Here is an 18,765-nt window from a genome sequence, read left to right as displayed (position 1 = left end):
AATGTGCTGTGGGTTGTAAAGATACACCATAAAATTACAGTAGTAAGAGATCCACAGAAACACTGGAATATCATAATAATCGAATAACCACGAAACACTGATGTTATGATTACAATAAGTTTGCTGATTCTATCAAATAGTATAAACTCAAATGTATAAGAAATCAATTTGATACATACTTGTGACAAAAAATTTTTTTGTGAAAGTACAGCTATCAAAGGCAGCAATTTTCTCCTGCAAGACTACAACGAGGATCCTAAAATTAGAGGGGGAAAAAAATGTGAATGTGAAATTCTGTAAATTAAATTATAAATAAGATAAATCATTAGATTTAAATAAGTATCTACCAATGCAATTTTGGCAAGAAACCTCTGCCTGTTAAAATATAAAAACAGAACCACAAAATCCTTATAGTAATCAAGAAAAACATGATTAGAAGAAAAGTGACAGAACAAACTATAGCTTAAAAAATTATTTTTCTCTGAATAAAATTTTATTTTCATTCATTATTAATCAAATAAATCTATCTTCATTAGGAATGTATGAAATCAATAAACTGCTGGCTATTTACTAAAAGTGTTTTCCAGTGCTGCTCAAAGTCATGAAATTAAACATAAAATGGATTTATGTAACCTGTCACTTAAAATGACTGCTGAATTTCCCAACACAAGAGCAAAAGAAAGAAAGCAAACTCAGACAACTGTTATTCAGTATAAATGAGCCATTTCTGATTGATTCAATATATTAAAATTTAATCAGAATCTGTATGAACTATCTCCCAAAGCCCAAGATGCGCAAATAATTAGGAACATAATTCAGTTATAAAATTTTTTCATAATCAAAATTCCTAAAATACATCCAAAATTAAGTTATTTTATAAATTATGTTTTAGAATACTTCTCCTTGCATAACATTAATGTAAAGATATAAATTTCAAAGTCATTTTAATGATTAAAGATTACAATTGTTAAATATTTAACATACTCAGTGTATTTTTCCAAATTTGGGGGAGGTAAGCCTGAGTAACAGATGTTAATGGTGAGCGGGGAAAAAAGAAAAGTGTTGTCTTCAACATGCATGCTTTAATAATCTTGTTCATTTGCTAATGCAAAACAAAATCCTTAACACAGTTGACAACACATAATAAATGATTCAGTCATGGCACTTAACATAAGAAACCAACCAATCCTCAGACCCAGGCTAAAGGCTTAGGGAACCCATAATAAGAAGGTGACAAACTCAAATGAGAGAAAACGCAGACAAACCAGAGATGAAAAGTTTTCCTATAATCAAGCAGCCCCTCCCCATAATACAGTAACAAAGAATGATTCCAACAAGGACAGTTTAATTTATTATGAATATTGCTAAGTCCAAAACACTGTGCCATAGAGCTGATTTGCAAAACCAAATGCAAAATTAACCAGGGAAAGACCTGGTGAATAGATTTGACACTTTATAGAGCAAAATCTAAGCAGTATCCTGAAATCTGCATGATAGCTTTTCCTCTAACCTTCACCATTTGAACTCATGCAACTTCTAATGGGAAAATCAATTTTTAAAAATACTACATAATGTGCCCAAATCAACAGATGTTTTTTGTTGGAACATATCTTCAAATAGTTTTTCTTAAAAAAAAAAAATAAAGGTAGAATATGAACCTTTGTTATATCAACCAAATATCCAGAGAATTTCATAATCACTTTTCATTAATGATATCTCATATTCATAAATCACTCTTTTATCTCCTTTTACTCCTACTTACAAGTTTCACAATTACTAATTACGACAAGCACACTGATGACTACAAAAAAATTAACTGTATTAATTTTCAATGTAATTTATATCTGTTTAATATTAAATGTGCTCATTACTTCATGGCTAAAATTAAAAGTGATAAACACAAAAATATTTGTTGTAGGAAAAGCTGACCTAACTGTAGTACTTGGAACAAGTGCAGACTTAAGAAAAACCCAAATCTGCCATTCATAGCATCTGTAACAGGTTGTGTTTTTTTTAATGTTTTATTTATTTGTGTATGTGTGTGTGTGTGTGTGAGAGAGAGAGAGAGAGAGAGAGAGAGCGAGAGAGAGAGAGACAGAGGGAAAACAAGCGGGGGAGGGGCAGAAAGGAAGACACAGAATCTGAAGCACACTCCAGGCTCTAAACCACGCTCCAGGCTCTAAACTGTCAGCACAGAGACCAACGCAGGGCTCGAACTGAACTCGTGAACCATCAGATCATGACCTGAGCCGAAGTCGGAAGCTTGACGAACTAAGCCACCCAGGCACCCTGTCTCTGTAACAGTTTTAAAATATTTTGCAAGAAATACTTTTTTAAAAATTTAACTGCACTTTGTTCCTCTGTTTTCTAGTGTATTTGCATATTTGTAGTACTACAAGTAAATTGTGCCCTACAAATCTTATTTGTACTTAATCTCCCTTTCCAAGTGTGTGCAAGTTGCTGTTTGGCTAAGTAGGTATGTAATCTGTTGTGTGAGACAGCACAAGGACACTTGAAAAAGGGCTTTCATTACATTTTCCCAGGTTAAATATATTATCCATTGGATCCAGCCATTCAATAATGTTGATTTTGAATAATTTGCTGTGTCACTGGATAATTACGTTATCCCAGCAATAATATTTGTTTCCTATAATTTTGAGTTTGAGATTATTTAAAGTATAAATATGCATAATAATTAGATCTTCACTATGAACTGCACACTATCACTGAACAGCTTTTCTTTGTCCTAGTTCATGTTTTTATACTTGAATTCAAACATTTTTATCATTAGTATCAAAGCCCACATATCCTTTTAGTCTGCATTTGTCAGGTCTGTCTTTAGCTTCTTTTTATATTCAACCTTTCTGAGTCACTTTTTGAATCTCTTTAAAATCTAACCTGAGAGTCTTTTATTACAAAATTTATTTTATATTGACACAGCACAAAATATTGTGTTTTCCATGTTCCATGTGTTTGCTTTTTGATGAGATGTTCAGATTTACAGTTTGCATCCATGACCTTGATCAAGACATTTTCCAATGCAGGGCTGCAAGTTTCTCAAACGTAAAATGAAGTGCTGAGTAATAGAAGATTCTTAAGGTCCCTTTCTCCCCTAATATTCAATGGCTATAAGTTAAATCTTCATTATCATTAGGTCAGGTTCAACCCAGATCTGAGTGTTTTCTTAGAGATTTTAACAAAATAGATTTGAAAGAAGGAAAATGTATCTAGTCCATGCTTTAGTTCTACTGTTAAATATAAATAAATAACAATATTTAAAAGCCACTTTTATTGTTCAGATATATGCTTTGTTTTGATGAATGCTAACAGGAAAGTTATATTTCACATTATAAACCAGTAAACCCACAGAAGTTCATACATTCTATATATTAAAAAGCTATGTTATACATGTAAAAAAGTTCCCCAAAGCAATGCTTAACCTTTGTACATTTGCTTACTTTTTGTTCTTTTCCATTTCAGTCTTAAAATACTGATTATGACTCGCTAAACTTAATTCACTAATGGATCAAGACTGGAAGTTTGAAAACATTCATTCAGAAATCTTAACAGTTACTCCACTTGGCAAAATTCAGGGAGGGTATTTTGTGACTTTAAAAAAAATAAATAAATCAAAGATAGTCAATGATATCAGTAGAGCTCTACATGCCCAGGAGGTGCATTACTTTGTATAAGAAACACATGAAAGGGGCACCAAAGTGGCTCAGTCAGCTGGTTAAGCATCCCACTTTGGCTCAGGTCATGATCTCGAGGTTCATGGGTTTGAGCCCCACATGGGGCTCTGTGCTGAAGCTCTAAGCCTGGAGCCTGTTTCAGATTCTGTGTGTGTGTCTCTCTCTCCCTTCCCCTGCTCAGTCTGTCTGTCTGTCTCTCTCTCTCAAAAATAAATAAACATTAAAAAATATTTTTTAAAAAGAAGAAATACATGAAAAAATGCTTACCGCTTGTTGCAGTGGAGATCATAGATAGGTGTTTTAAACTGAATAGACTTGACCATCTCACCAGTACGAAGTGAATATAGATCTACACAACAGTAAGGTGGACTTGTGCTAAAAAAAAAAGAGAGAGAGAGAGAGAGAGAGAGAGAGAGAGAGAGAGAGAAGAAAGAAAGAAAGAAAGAAAGAAAGAAAGAAAGAAAGAAAAACAAAAAGAAAAAAAGACAAAAGCCATATTTTTAAAAACGTGGGGGGGGGCAGTAAACTCTATATTTTCTTATTAACATAATCTTAAAACCCCTAATTAACATAATACAAGGAAATTTACTTGAACTATTAAAATAGTTCATAATATCATAATATATCCCAATCAATTCATTTCATTAATTCAAAATTAGGGGGAAAAAAGAAAATGAAACTCATTCACCAAATTATCACTATACAAAAGAAAACTATAAGATTATCTCAATAAATACATAAAAGTATTTGATAAAATTAAAAACTTGTTCATAAGAAATATTTCATTAATCTGATAATGTATAGCAACCTTAAAACTAAGAAAAACTATCAATTATATATAATGGTAAAACACTGAAAACCTTCACCCTAAAATCAGGAACTAGACAAGAATACTCATTATTACCACATCTACTCAAGACAGTATGGAAAAGTCCTGTGCATAAGGCAAGAAAAGAAATTACTATAAGGAAGAAAAAAAGCTGTCATTATTTGCCAAGAATTTGCCTGTGTATGTATAAAACCCAGTAAGACAAATCTGTATGTCAAAATATACATAAAGACAACCCCACAATAAAGAACCATTAATATATGGATTAATACATGAATTAATTGGTAATATGGATTGCTAATTAATTGACATATCAATTTACCCTGGTCACTAGGTACAATACCACCCATATTTTTATAAATTAAGGACAAACCATTATAAAGTGAAATTTTAAATCCGTATATATTGGATATATGAATATATTGAATACCTTGGAATAAATCTAAGTAAAAATTTTGACATATTTACACAAAAAGAAACAAAACAAAACAAATCAAAATAAACTGAAGTATATACCACAGGCTGACAGACTTTCTAAACTGAAACAGTTCAACTCTAATAAAAAATCTACCAGAATGAGACCTCACTCCAAAATGTATATAAATATACATTCCACATGATCAGATTATTTTGGAAAGGTATAGTTATTAAGAGACTGGGTTCTTGACTCTAGAACAGATAAAGAGATTCATGTTTCCACCTTAACAAGGTAGGAAAAGAAGAACAAGTTAAATCCAATAAAAGTTCAATGAGGGAATTAATACTAAAATACAATATGAAATCAATGAATTGAAACGGGAGTAAGCAAAAGAAAAGAAAACATGAAACCTAGTTTTCTGAAACCAATCTACAAAGAAACAAATAATTTGACTGTTCCAGTATCTATAAAAGAAACTGAACTCATAATTTAAAACTTCTCACAGTGAAATCCTTGTAAAAATGGCTCATTTGTAAATCCTATTAATCATTTAAACAAAAATGTTTAGATATCCTACATAAACACTTTCAGAAGGTAGAAGAGGAGTAACTTCTCAACTTATTTTACGAAGAAAGTAACACCTGATTGCAAAACTAAACAAATACTTTGGAAGAAACTACAGATACATTTCTGTATCTATGTATCTCATGACTATACATAAAAATTCTCCAACAAAATATTAACAAATCAAATCCAGCAATACAAAATGAGACAAGGTTTATCCCAGGAATGAAAGGTTGTTGCATATAAGACAACTTCAAATTGCTGAAGGACATCTACACAGACTTAAAAACAAAACAAAACAAAACAAAAAATCTTTCACCAAAAGATCAAGAACAAGGCAAACCTGTCTGCTCTGACCACTCTCATTTAACAAGTTAATTTCTAAATATTTATGAAAATTTGCAAAACATGATTAGTGACTTTATATGTATGAAACATTATTAATCTATAATAATTAAGATAATAGGAGATGTCACCTCACATCTGTTAGAATGGCTATTATCAAAAAGATAAGAAATATGAGTTAGCAAGGGTGCAAAGAAAAGGGAACTCTTGTGCATTGATGGTGGGACATGTAAATTGCAGCACTCACTATGGAAAATAGTATGGAGGTCCCTCAAAAAATTAAAACCAAGAAACAGACTCTTAACTATAGAAAACAAGCTGATGGTTACCAGAGGGGAAGTGAATGGGGGTATGTGAAATAGGTAAAGGGGATTAAGGGTTGCACTTGTGATGAGCACCAGGTGTTGTATGGAAGTGTTGAATCACTAAATTCTATATCTGAAACTAATATTATGCTGTATGTTAACTGGAATTTAAGTTAAAAACAATTTTTTTAAGTAAAAACATCATATGATCCAGCAATTCCACCTCTGGGTATTTATCAAAAAAAAAAAAAAAAAAGGCTCACTCAAGGGGCACATGGTGGCTTAATGGGTTAAGCGTCCAACTCTGACTTTGACTCAGGTCATGATCCCGCTGTTCGTGGGTGGGTTCAATCCCCACACAGAGATCTGCACTGGAGCATGGAGCCTGCTTGGGATTCCGTCTCCCTGTTTCTACCCCTCCCCCACCTGCTATTGCCCTCAAAATAAATAAACATAAAACTTAAAATAATAATAATAATAATAATAATAATAATAAAAGATACGTCATGCACTGGTATGTTCATTGCAGCACTATTTACAACAGCCAAGACATGTAAGCAACCTGGGTCCATCAATGGATAAAAGGATAGAGAAAATGTGGTAGATACAGATATACATACACAATGGAGCATTATTCAGGCATTTTTAAAAAAAGGAAATCTTGCCATTTGTGACATGGATACACTTTGAGGGCATTATGCTGAGTGAAATAAGTCAATGACATATATTGTACAATCTCACATATATGCGGAATTTAAAAAAAAAAAAACAAAAAAGATGAACTCATCAATTCAGAGAACAGACTATACTTGCCAGAGGTAGGGGGTAGGCAAAATGAGAGAAGATGGACAAAAGGAAAAAACACCCAGTTAGAAGATTAATAAAGGCACTCAAGGGGCACATGGTGGCTTAATGGGTTAAGGCTGAGTCCTGCAGATACAATGTAGAGCATGGTGACTATAGTTAACAATACTGTATTATATATTTAAAAGTTGCTAAGAGAGTAGGTCTTAAAAGTTCTCATCAAAAGTAAAATATGGTAACTGTGTGGTGACAAATATTAACTAGACTTACTGTGGTGATCATTTTGCAGTATACACAAATATCAAATCATTACATCGGATACCTGAAACTAATATAATGTCATATGGCAAGTGTATCTCAATTTAAGAAAAAAAAAGGTATTATGATACTGGTCTGAGCCCAGACATATAGGTCAAGGGAGCAGAACAGAGCGTCCATAAATAAACTCACATGTATGACCTAATGATTTTCATCAAAGGTGCCATATAATTAAGTGATGAAAGAATAATTTTTAAACAAATGTTGCTTTTAAAAATTAGTTATTTGCACGGAAGGAATTAAATTTTTCCCTAACTTATGTTATATATTTTATATATATAAGTTATTTTATAAAACATAAGTTATTTTAAATTTTTTTTTCAACGTTTATTTATTTTTGGGACAGAGAGAGACAGAGCATGAACGGGGGAGGGGCAGAGAGAGAGGGAGACACAGAATCGGAAACAGGCTCCAGGCTCTGAGCCATCAGCCCAGAGCCCGACGCGGGGCTCGAACTCACGGACCACGAGATCGTGACCTGGCTGAAGTCGGACGCTTAACCGACTGCGCCACCCAGGCGCCCCACATAAGTTATTTTATATATGTTATTTTGTAAAAAATAACTCAAAATAGATCACAGCCTAAGAATATAAGAACCAAATAGTTTCTAGAACAAAATATAGATAAAATATATTTTTTTAAGATTGATTGATTCATTGATTGATTGATTTATATGCAGGGGGACAGGTAGAGAGAGAGGGACAGAGAAAATCCCAAGCAGGTTCTGTGCTAGGATTCAGCACAGAGCCTGATGTGGAGCTCAAACTCAAGATCATGAGATTATTACCTAAGCCAAAATCAAGACTCAGACACTTCACCACCTGAGCCATCTAGGCGCCCCTAGATAAATCTATTTCTTAAATAAGAAAAAGAAAGTATGAACACAGACATAATTGACAACACAAAATTATCAAAACAAATTTTATTTTTTGGAGAATGCAAGCTGGTGCAGCCAATCTGGAAACCAGTATGGAGGTTCCTCAAAAAATTAAAAATAGAACTACCCTACGACCCAGCAATTGCACTACTAGGCATTGATCCACGGGATACAGGTGTGCTGTTTCGAAGGGACACATGCACCCCCATGTTTATAGCAGCACTATCAACAATAGCCAAGTATGGAAAGAGCCCAAATGTCCATCAATGGATGAACGGATAAAGAAGATGTGGTATATATATACAATGGAGTATTACTCGGCAATCAAAAAGAATGAAATCTTGCCACTTGCAACTATGTGGATGGAACTGGAGGGTATTATGCTAAGTGAAATTAGTCAGAGGAAGACAAGTATCATATGACTTCACTCATATCAGGACTTTAAGAGACAAAACAGATGAACATAAGGGAAGGGAAATAAAAATAATATAAAAACAGGGAGGGGGACAAAACACAAGAGACTCTTAAATATGGAGAACAAACTGAGGGTTATTGGAGGGGTTGTGGGAGGGGGGATGGGCTAAATGGGTAACGGGCACTAAGGAATCTACTCCTGAAATCATTGTTGCACTATATGCTAATTTGGATGTAAATTTTAAAAAATAAAAAATAAAATTTAAAAAAAATTTTTAATTGATATTTAAAAATGAACAAGCAAGCCCCATATCGTGAGAAAATATTTTCAAAAGATATATCTGACTAAGGGTCTGTACCCAGAACATAAAAAGAACTCTTATCATTCAACAATAATGATACATACAACACATTTTTTAATGGCCATAATATTTGACACTTTACCAAGGAAATATAGAGAGGGCAACTAAACACTTGAAAAGATGCTGAACATCATGGAAATACAAATTAAAAACACTAAACCACTAAGGGATACCACTATACTCATTAGAATGGCTAGAATTTAAGACTGGTAATATAAGAATGCAAAGTAATTAAAACTGTCATACACTGCTGTTAGGCGTGCAAAATGATATACTCACTTTGAAAAATAGTTTAGCTGCTTTTTATACAGTGAACATACCCTTACTGTGTCACATCTAGGTAATTTGTTACTCATAATAACAAAACACTTAAATGTAAGTCAATAAGTGAATGGATAAATATACTATGATATATTGAGGTAATGCAATATTACTCAGCAATTTTGAAAAATGAATTATCCATACAAAATGAATCTTAAAACCATTAGGAAGTGAGAAAGAAAAGGTCAGATACAAAAGTCTACACACTGCATGAGTCCCTTTTCAATGAAAAGCTTCAAAGGTAAAACTACAATTATTGGAAGTAGATCAGTTGTTGCCAGGGGACAAAGAAAGAGGGAAGTAAAGTGCCATGAGAAAATTCTGGGGATAATGGAAATGTTGCTGTGTCTTGATACACTTGATACACAACTGTATACAAGTGGCAAAACTGGGGTGGGGGGGAAACTAGTAAAACCTGAACTTCAATCTCTAAATTGACACAAGGCAAAATTCTTTTCTTCATGTTCCCAACTAATTAATCCAGTCCTCTGCTGAGAAGCAATGAGTTAATAATGAATGAAATCTAACATTTTGCCAGACCAACTGGGAAGAAAAAAACAGCTTGTCACCTTCAATTAGCAGCTCAGTATAGCTACAGTACACTAGAAACTTGAATTCTGATCATTTCACTGGCATCCATACTATGTCACAACTGAGATTCTTCCTGCAGAAAATCTTCAATAGAAACAGACAAAACAAATACTATGAAGTCTCAGTTTAGAGTTGACCAAACAAGACTTGGTAGAATTGAAAAATCTACTTATATGGGGCGGGGGGGGGGGGGGGGGGAACCTTTTATTCAATGCCTAATAGAAAAAAGATAATTCTTTTAAAACAAGAGTTTTCAGAAAGTCACACATTCATAAAGGAGTCAGTCATGCTATCTGCCAATAACACAGTTGTGTACACGCCTGACATATCCTTTTGTTCTCTATTTTTTCTCTTTTTAAAAGCCTTGACTATTTCCCTGGGACACAGCAAGACAATCTTAATTTTTCTCATGGGTAGGCTGATGAGAAAGCTTTCCATAACAGCAGCAGTGTGCATGCCCCATAACAGAAAGGATATGTGTTAAACTCAAATGAAGATGTGAAACAAGTTTTGACTCTGCACTTTAGTATACACCAAACAGTGCCACAAAAAAGTTGTTTACAGAATGAGTTTTCGTTAGATTTCTAGAATTTGAATGGGGTAACATTTTCATATGTTTGTGTCTGACATTTAAACATAAAGCTGTGACTTAACTTTACAATAAACCTAATTAATTCTTTAAGGAAAAAAGTTCCACATAGATATGTTGAGAGCCAAAGGTAGAACGTAACTGAATATATTGCAAGCAAACACCACAGGTTAGAAGAAAAAGCAGGAATGATGCAGTTTTTATTATTAAATGGTTGGTTCAGGAACTCTAACTTGTGAACCCAGCACCTCTGTCTTACCAATACACAGACAGCAACATGCATAGTATAAAGTTATGTTACACTTTTTATGATAAATATAAAATAGACATGAATACAGGGGTGCTTGAGTGGCTCAGTAGGTTAAGCATCCGACTTCAGCTCAAGTCATGGTCTCACAGCTTATGAGTTCAAGCCCCACATCAGGTTCTGTGCTGACAGCTCAGAGCCCGGAGCCTGCTTTAGATTCTGTGTGCCTCTCTTGCTCTGCTCCTCTCTCACTCATGCTCTGTCTCTCTCTCTCTCTCAAGAGTAAATAAAACATTTTTAAAAATTTAAAAAATAGACACGAACAAATTGTCCTTAACTGACCTTTTCTTTACCTAAGTAGCCTGTTTTATAGTAAGCAACCAAGAACAGAAGTTGAAAATTTTTGTATCAGAATAATGTGTCACCTACTGTACCAGTGACCTATACCCATAAGGGAAATTATTAAGCTTCTATTAGAGAGTTTTGGAAAAGTCCTTCCGTAGCCAATGGTATGATATTTACATATTTCATCTATTTCAGTGAAGAGCATTGACTAGAACTACTTAAAGAGCAAATTTTTTTAAAAGCCTCCATTATTGAAAATGCAATGGTTAAATTAAGCAATAAGGAACTATAAAACCAAGTAGTTACATTAGATTTCTCAAAAGGAAAAATATTGAAAATATTATAAATGCCACCTATAAATACCATCTATAAATATTATAAACACCAAGAAAACACTAAACATTTCCATATAAATATCTTGCCTACTTCAGTATTTTACTTTCTATGTAATACTTTTCACCACATTAAAAATATTTTAGGGGCGCCTGGGTGGCGCAGTCGGTTAAGCGTCCGACTTCAGCCAGGTCACGATCTCACAGTCCGTGAGTTCGAGCCCCGCATCGGGCTCTGGGCTGATGGCTCAGAGCCTGGAGCCTGTTTCCGATTCTGTGTCTCCCTCTCTCTCTGCCCCTCCCCCGTTCATGCTCTGTCTCTCTCTGTCCCAAAAATAAATAAACGTTGAAAAAAAAATATTTTAATATATTTAATGTAATTTTTTTATTTTTAGAGCAATTTTTGCTTCACAGCAAAATTGAAAACGTACAGAGATTTTTCCATATACCCCTTCCACCATTCATGCATAGACTACCTTTAACAACATCCCCCATAAGAATGGAATGTTTGCTACAATCAATGAATCTACAATGACATATAATCACCCAAAGTCCACAGCTTACATTAGGGTTCACTCTTGGTGTTGTACATTTTATGGGTTTGGACAAATTTATAATGGCATATATCCAACATTATAGTATCATAAAGGATAGATTCACTACCCTAAAATTCCTATATGCTCTACCTATTCGTCCCTCCTTCACCCCCAACCCCTGACAAACACTAATCTTTTCACTGTCTCCATAGTTTTGCCTTTTCCAGAGAGTAGAGTTGAAATCATATAGGATGTAGCCTTTTCAGACTGGCTTCTTTCACTTAGTAATATGCATTTAACTTTCCCCCATTTAATTTTATGGCTTAACAGTTAATTTTAGTCCTGATTAACATTCCATTACCTGGATGTCAACAGTTTATTTCTCCATTCATCTACTGAAGGATATCGTGATTGTTTCATGTTCTAGCAACTATAAATAAAGCAAATATAAACACCTATGTGTACTTTTTTGTGAAAATTTAAATTTTCAACTCCTTTGGGTAAATACCAAGCAAGGCAATTCATGGATTGTAATGGTATGAGTTTAGCTTTGTATGAAACTGCCAAACTGTTTAACGAAGTGGTTTTACCATTTTGCATTCCTCTCAGAAATAAATGAGAGTTCCTGTTGCTCCACAACCTTACCAGCATTTGATGCTGTCAGCTTTCTGGATTTGGGCCATTGTAACAGGTATATAGTGACATCTCATTGTTGTTTTAAATTGGCTTCCCCTGATGACATAAGATACGGAGCATATTTCCACATGCCCATTTGACATCTATATATTGTGTTTGAGGTCTTTTGCCCAATTTTTAATCAGGTTGTTCATTTTCTTATTGTTGGGTTTTAAGAGATCTCTGTCCTTTATCAGATGTGTATTTTCCAAGTGTTTTGTCACTGTTTTGTATTCTTATTCTATTGATGGTGTTTTTGAAAAGCAGAAGTATTTAATTTTAATGATGTCCAAATTTGTTCAGAAAATGAATCTGTGAAGTATAGGATAACCTCAGAAACATTTCCAGAATAAAGAGGAAATGAATAAAAGGGATGAAATGGAAAACAACAGATAAAAATCACTGAACATAGAAATTCAATTTATGGAAATACATATCATTGAAGAAACTGCCTCAAGATTGTAGCATCAATCCCTACCTGATAATTTCCAGCCTGCCAGCCTACCCTATTTCTTAACTGCCATCCCCTACAATCACATAATTCCTTTAAATGAAAATCATGTTGAATCACTATACTGTATACCTGAAACTAACATAAAACTGTTGTTAATTATAACAAAATTAAAATAAAATGATTTTTTTTACAGAAAGCAAAATCATGTGTGTGGGTATGGGTGTGTAAACTGAATGATATACTGGGTAATTCAGTATATAATACACATGCCCAGAGCTGGATGTATGCTCAGAAAAGAACCACAAGGACACTAGACTTGCATCTCTGGCTGGGCCTTTGACTCTGCACAGGCTGGACGTGAGGGCTAAGGCAGAATAATAGATGGCATAACTACACACTCAAGGACTGTTCCAGCTCAGTACCAATTTGCAAAAGTTAGAGTATTTATTTTTTCATTTTGGGGTCTGCCATTTAAGCAAACCTCTGTCAGGTCACTGACTCACTGCCAAGATAATAGAGATTTCAGTAATCACATAAGACGATAAACATACAAAAAGTTTGGAAAAGCCATTAAACAACGGGTAGATGCAGGCAAAACCAGCATACCCTGGGGAGGAGGACAACCTGATGTTCAGAGTTGCCATATTGCAATATTCAAATGTCCACTGATCAACAAAAAATGCAAGGCATAAAAAAAAAAAACCAGGAAAGTATGGCCTATTCATAGAAAATAAATTGAGAGGGGGGGGCACTTGGGTGGCTCAGTCGGTTAAGCGTCTGACTTTGGCTCAGGTCATGATCTCGCAGTCCGTGAGTTCAAGCCCCACTTCAGCTCTGTGCTAACAGGTCAGAACCTGGAGCCTGCTTCTGATTCTGTGTCTCCCTCTCTCTCTACTCCTCCCCCGCTTGCACTCTCTCTCTCTCTCTCCCTCTCTCAAAAATATATAAACATTAAAAAAGAAAAAGAAAGAAAGGCACCTGGGTGGCTCAATTGGTTAAGTGTCCAATTTTGGCTCAGGTCATGATCTCACGGTTAGTGAGTTCGAGCCCCATGTCAGGCTCTGTGCTGACAGCTCAGAGTCTGGAGCCTGCTTCAGATTCTGTGTCTCCCTCTCTCTATGCCCCTCCCCAGCTCATGCTCTAAAATAAATAAACGTCTCTCAAAAATAAACATTAAAAAAAATTTTTTTAAGGAAATTAATTGAAAGAAACTATCAGAGGAAACCAAAACACTGTATTTCTCACCAAAGAATTTAAATCAATTGATTTAAATATTATGCTCATAGAGCTAAAAGAAACTACAAGAGAGAAAGATGAACAAATTGAGAATATCAATAAAGATCTAGAAATTATGAAAAAAGGAATCACATAGAAATAATGGAACTAAAAAGTACAATAATTAAAATGGAAAACACAATAAACTTGAGAAAGAAAGAAAGAAAGAAAGAAAGAAAGAAAGAAAGAAAGAAAGAAAGAAAGAAAGAAAGAAAGAAAGAAAAAGAAAATGGCTTTCGTGATGGCTAACACTTATCAAATGCCTATTCTGAGCCAGACACTTCACATGGTTGGTATCATTTATACTTAACAGTAATCCTGCGATCGAAGTGCTATTATGATCTCCATTTTTCAGAAAAAGAAGCTGAGACTTGGAGAAATTGAATAACTTGCTAAGATCATACAGCTATCAAGTGGTTTCAAATCCAGTTCCATTGGATTCCAGAGCCTGAACTCCTTACTACTGTCATGCTGGGCTGCAATTTCTCACAGTCAGGAATTCAAATACAGAAACAAGTCCAGCTGGAACTTACGAAAAGAACAGAGTCCAAGGTAGTGAGGAGGACACCATTAAACTAGCTGACCAGAGAGTGCAACCTGGGAAGGGAAGCTGTTGTGACCAAATCACATGGTCATGATTCAAATGGAATAGAAGGTACTGAGTGCTGAAGTGCTCTAGGGAGGGCAAAGAACGAGTTCAATGACTACAAGGATGATGGAGACAGCATGGAAGAATGATGCCATTAGAGATGAAGAATGCTATGTGGAAAGCGGCTTGTGCTGGTCTGTGACTTCTGTGAGTTTAAAGGGGCTAGCTCTTCTATCTCCTGCCATGATCTTCTTCAACATTGTGTTGATTTCCTGATTTTACAAAACTCATCGGAGTCCTGACTTCACAGTTTTGTTCTCCTCCTGGTCATTCAAGTACAATTTATATTAAGTTTAAATCTGTTTTTAAACATTCTCCCCAGCAGTTCTGGGTTCCACTGGGACAAAATTCAGGTAGTAATGTGGGGAGGGGAGTGTATTTGTGCCACACAGGCACCTGCTTATTTCTCTTTGGTTTCAAAGATCTCTATTGATAGGGAAATTACATCCAAGAATGCTCAGCTCTAATATATGTGATATTGCATGCTTGAGGGGCTTTAATAATGATGATTCACATATTTCAAACATTAAAAAGTGACTTTAATGTCCAAAAAAAAATAAAATAAAATGGAAAACACACTAAAGGTTTCAAAAGCATATCTGAATATCAGAATAGGCAGAAGATAGAATGTGCAAACTTGAAAATAAGACAACTGAAATTATACATCAGAGGAAAATTAAAAAAGAATGAAGAAAAATTAACACAGCTTATGAGCAACACTATAAATCAACTAAAGTTAGCCAATTTACAGAAGACTCCACCCAACAAAAGAATACATATTCTTCTGAAGTGCGCATGGAACATTCTATAGGGTACACCATATGTTAGCCACATAACAAGTCTCAATAAATTTAAAAACAATGAAAACAAGCTTTTAACCAAAATGGAATGAAATTGCTAATCAAAACCAGAAGGAAAACTGGAAATTCACAAATATGTTGAATTAAACACCTCTTAAACAATCACTGAGCCACAAGTATGTGGGATTAAACAATAAACTCTTTAACAATCAACACCACATTAACGGAATGCAGGGGGCAGGGGAGTAGGGGAGGAACACATGATCATCTCAAATGATACAGAAAAAGCACTCCCTGAAAGTCAACATCCTTAAATGATAAAAACACATAAGAAACTAGGAATAAAAGAAATTTTCTAAATATCATAAAGGGCATTTATGAAACACCCAGAGCTAACATATTCAAAAGACTAAATGTTTTCCTCCTAAATTCAGGAAAAAGAAAAGGATGCCCACTTTTAACACTGCTATTCAACATTATATTGAATAATCTAGCAAAAGCAGCTGGGCAAGAAAAAGAAATTAAAAGCTTCTAAATTGGAAAAGAAGTTTTATTAACTTGCTCTATTCACAGACAACATGATCCAATACATACAAAATCCCAAAGGATCCAAAAGAAATAATACTAGAACTGATAAATTCATGAAAGCTGCAGAGTATAATATCAAACATATAAACCAGCAGTTATCAATCCAAAAGAGAAATTAAGAAAGCAGTTCCATTAACAAGAGCAATGCAATCTCTATCAAAATTCCAAAGATGTATTTTTTTTTTTGCAGAAATGAAAAGCAAACCTAAAAAAGCAAGTATAAATGCAAGAGGCCCCAAACAGCCAAACAATAATGAAAAAGAACAAACTTGGCCAATTCACATTTCCCAATTGCAAAATTTACAACAAAGTGATTTTAATCAAAACACTGAAATAGTGAAATAATATTAGAGAGATAAACCAATGGAACAGAATTAGGATTCCAGAAACAAACACATACCTCTATGATCAATTAGTTTTTGAGAGAGATGCCAAATCTATTCAATGAGGGGGAAAAGAGTATCTTCAAAAATGGTGCTGGGTAAACTGAAAGTCCATGTGCAAAAGAATAAAGTTGGACTCCTATCTTACATCATATATAAAAATTAACTAAAAAATAAATTAAAGACCTAAATATAAGAGCTAAAACTCTAAATTCTTAGAAGGAAAAAAGAGAGAGAAATCTTCATGACCTTGGATTTGGCAATATTCTTAGATACAAGACCAAAAGCACAAGCAACAAAAGAAAAAATAGACAAATTGGATTACATCAGTATTTTGTGCACAAAACTTTTGTGCATCAAAGGGCATTATAAAACAGCGCCTGGATGGCTCAGTCGGTTGAGCATCTGACTCTTTATTTCAGTTCAGATCATAGTCTCACAGTTTGTGAGTTTGAGCCCCACAGTGGGCCCTGTGCTGACAGTGTAGAGCCTGCCTGAGATTCTGTCTTTCTCTCTGCCCCTTCCTTGCTTGCACACATGCTCTGTATCTCTCAAAAATAAACATTCTTTTAAAAACGGGGTGTTATCAAGAAAATGAAAAGACACCCTAAAAAAATTGAGACAATATTTGCATATCAGAGATCAGATAAGGGTCTAGTACCCAGAATATGTTGAATTCTTACTATTCAACAACAAAAAGACAAACAACCCCATTTACAAAAGGGCAAAGGATATGATTAGACATTTCTCCAAAGAAGAGAGATGGCCATCAAACATACGAAAAAAATGCTTAACATCATTAGTCATTAAGGAAATGCAAATCAAAACCACAATGAGATACCACTTCACACCCACTAGGTTGGTCATAATAAAACAACTGAAAAAGAGCAAGCATCAGCAAGGATGTAGAGAAAGTGGAACCCTGGTCTGTTGCTGGTAGGAATGTAAACTGGTGCAGCCTCCATGGAAAACAGTTTGATGGCTCTAGACATATGGGGTGCCTGGGTGGCTCAGTCGACTTCGGCTCAGGTCATGATCTCGTGGTCCGTGAGTTCAAGCCCTGCGTTGGGCTCTGTGCTGACAGCTCAGAGCCTGGAGCCTGTTTCAGATTTTGTGTCTCCCTCTCTCTCTGACCCTCCCCCGTTCATGCTCTGTCTCTCTCTCTCTCAAAAATAAACGTTAAAAAAAATTTAAAAAATTATCATGTGACCCAGGAATTTCACTCGTACGTGATATATTCTCATGAGAAATGAAAGCATATGTCTATAGAAATACATGAACATTCATATCAGCATTATTCATAACAATCAAATTGGAAACAACCCATTCATCCCTTTAACTGATGAAAGCATGAACAAACTGTGGTATACACATATGATATAATATTATTTGGCCTTAAAATGAAGTTCCAATTATATGACATTCTGGAAAAGGCAAATTGATGGAGATAATAAAAGAAGATCGGTGCTTGCCAGAAGTCAGGGAAAGAGTGAAGGATGAATAGGCAGAGCACATAGAATTTTTAGAGCAGAGAAAATACTCTGCTTGCTACAATAATGACAGATACATGCCATTATCCAGTCTGAGAAACACAGTAATATTAGTAAACAAGACAGTCAGTGGGAGCATCTATGTGTATATATTCAACCATATTGATAGAAAAAGGTAATAAATAAGTAGAAAAGAAAACTTGACCTAAAGAATAGAACAGAAGATGGAACCTTGGGAAATAATCACATTTCAAAAATATTATAATATTATTATGCTTTATCAAAATTATCTATTTTCAAGTCTCCAATATACTGCAATCATGTTCAAGCCACTAATGACATATTCATTTTTCATGCCCTCATCATGTGCCTAGAACATAGTATACCATCAATAAATATTTTTGAGAGTAATCAGAGTGAATGAAGGAAAAAGAAGATGTTCAGAAACAGAGTGTAATGAGCAGTGTCCACAATTAAGGACTATCAGTGTAAGGATTTGTGATCTGTTTCATTATATCACACTCAAAAGTTACAAACTTAAAACTCTATCTACTTTGCCATA

At 34.5% G+C, this 18,765-nt stretch overlaps 1 protein-coding gene across 21 annotated transcripts in view; it reads right to left on the bottom strand.

Moving 5' to 3' along the window:
* Positions 1-18,765, bottom strand: part of BCAS3 (BCAS3 microtubule associated cell migration factor) — a 629,185-nt gene that overhangs the window by 478,192 nt on the left and 132,228 nt on the right. For 20 of the 21 annotated variants that reach the window (XM_086686763.1, XM_086686762.1, XM_086686767.1 and 17 more), the window contains exons 8-9: positions 3,960-4,067; positions 180-256 (exon numbers count right to left, since the gene is read on the bottom strand). The exons of the other annotated variant lie outside the window; for it this stretch is intronic. In XM_086686763.1, coding sequence (XP_086542889.1) covers positions 180-256; positions 3,960-4,067 — 185 coding nt within the window. The remainder of the gene's footprint in view (positions 1-179; positions 257-3,959; positions 4,068-18,765) is intronic. 21 annotated transcript variants of the gene reach the window in all.

Source organism: Puma concolor, chromosome E1 (genome assembly GCF_028749965.1).
Source record: "Puma concolor isolate L17-30 chromosome E1, mPumCon1.1.hap2, whole genome shotgun sequence".
NCBI lineage: Eukaryota > Metazoa > Chordata > Mammalia > Carnivora > Felidae > Puma > Puma concolor.
This window is presented reverse-complemented; position numbering and strand designations above follow the sequence as displayed.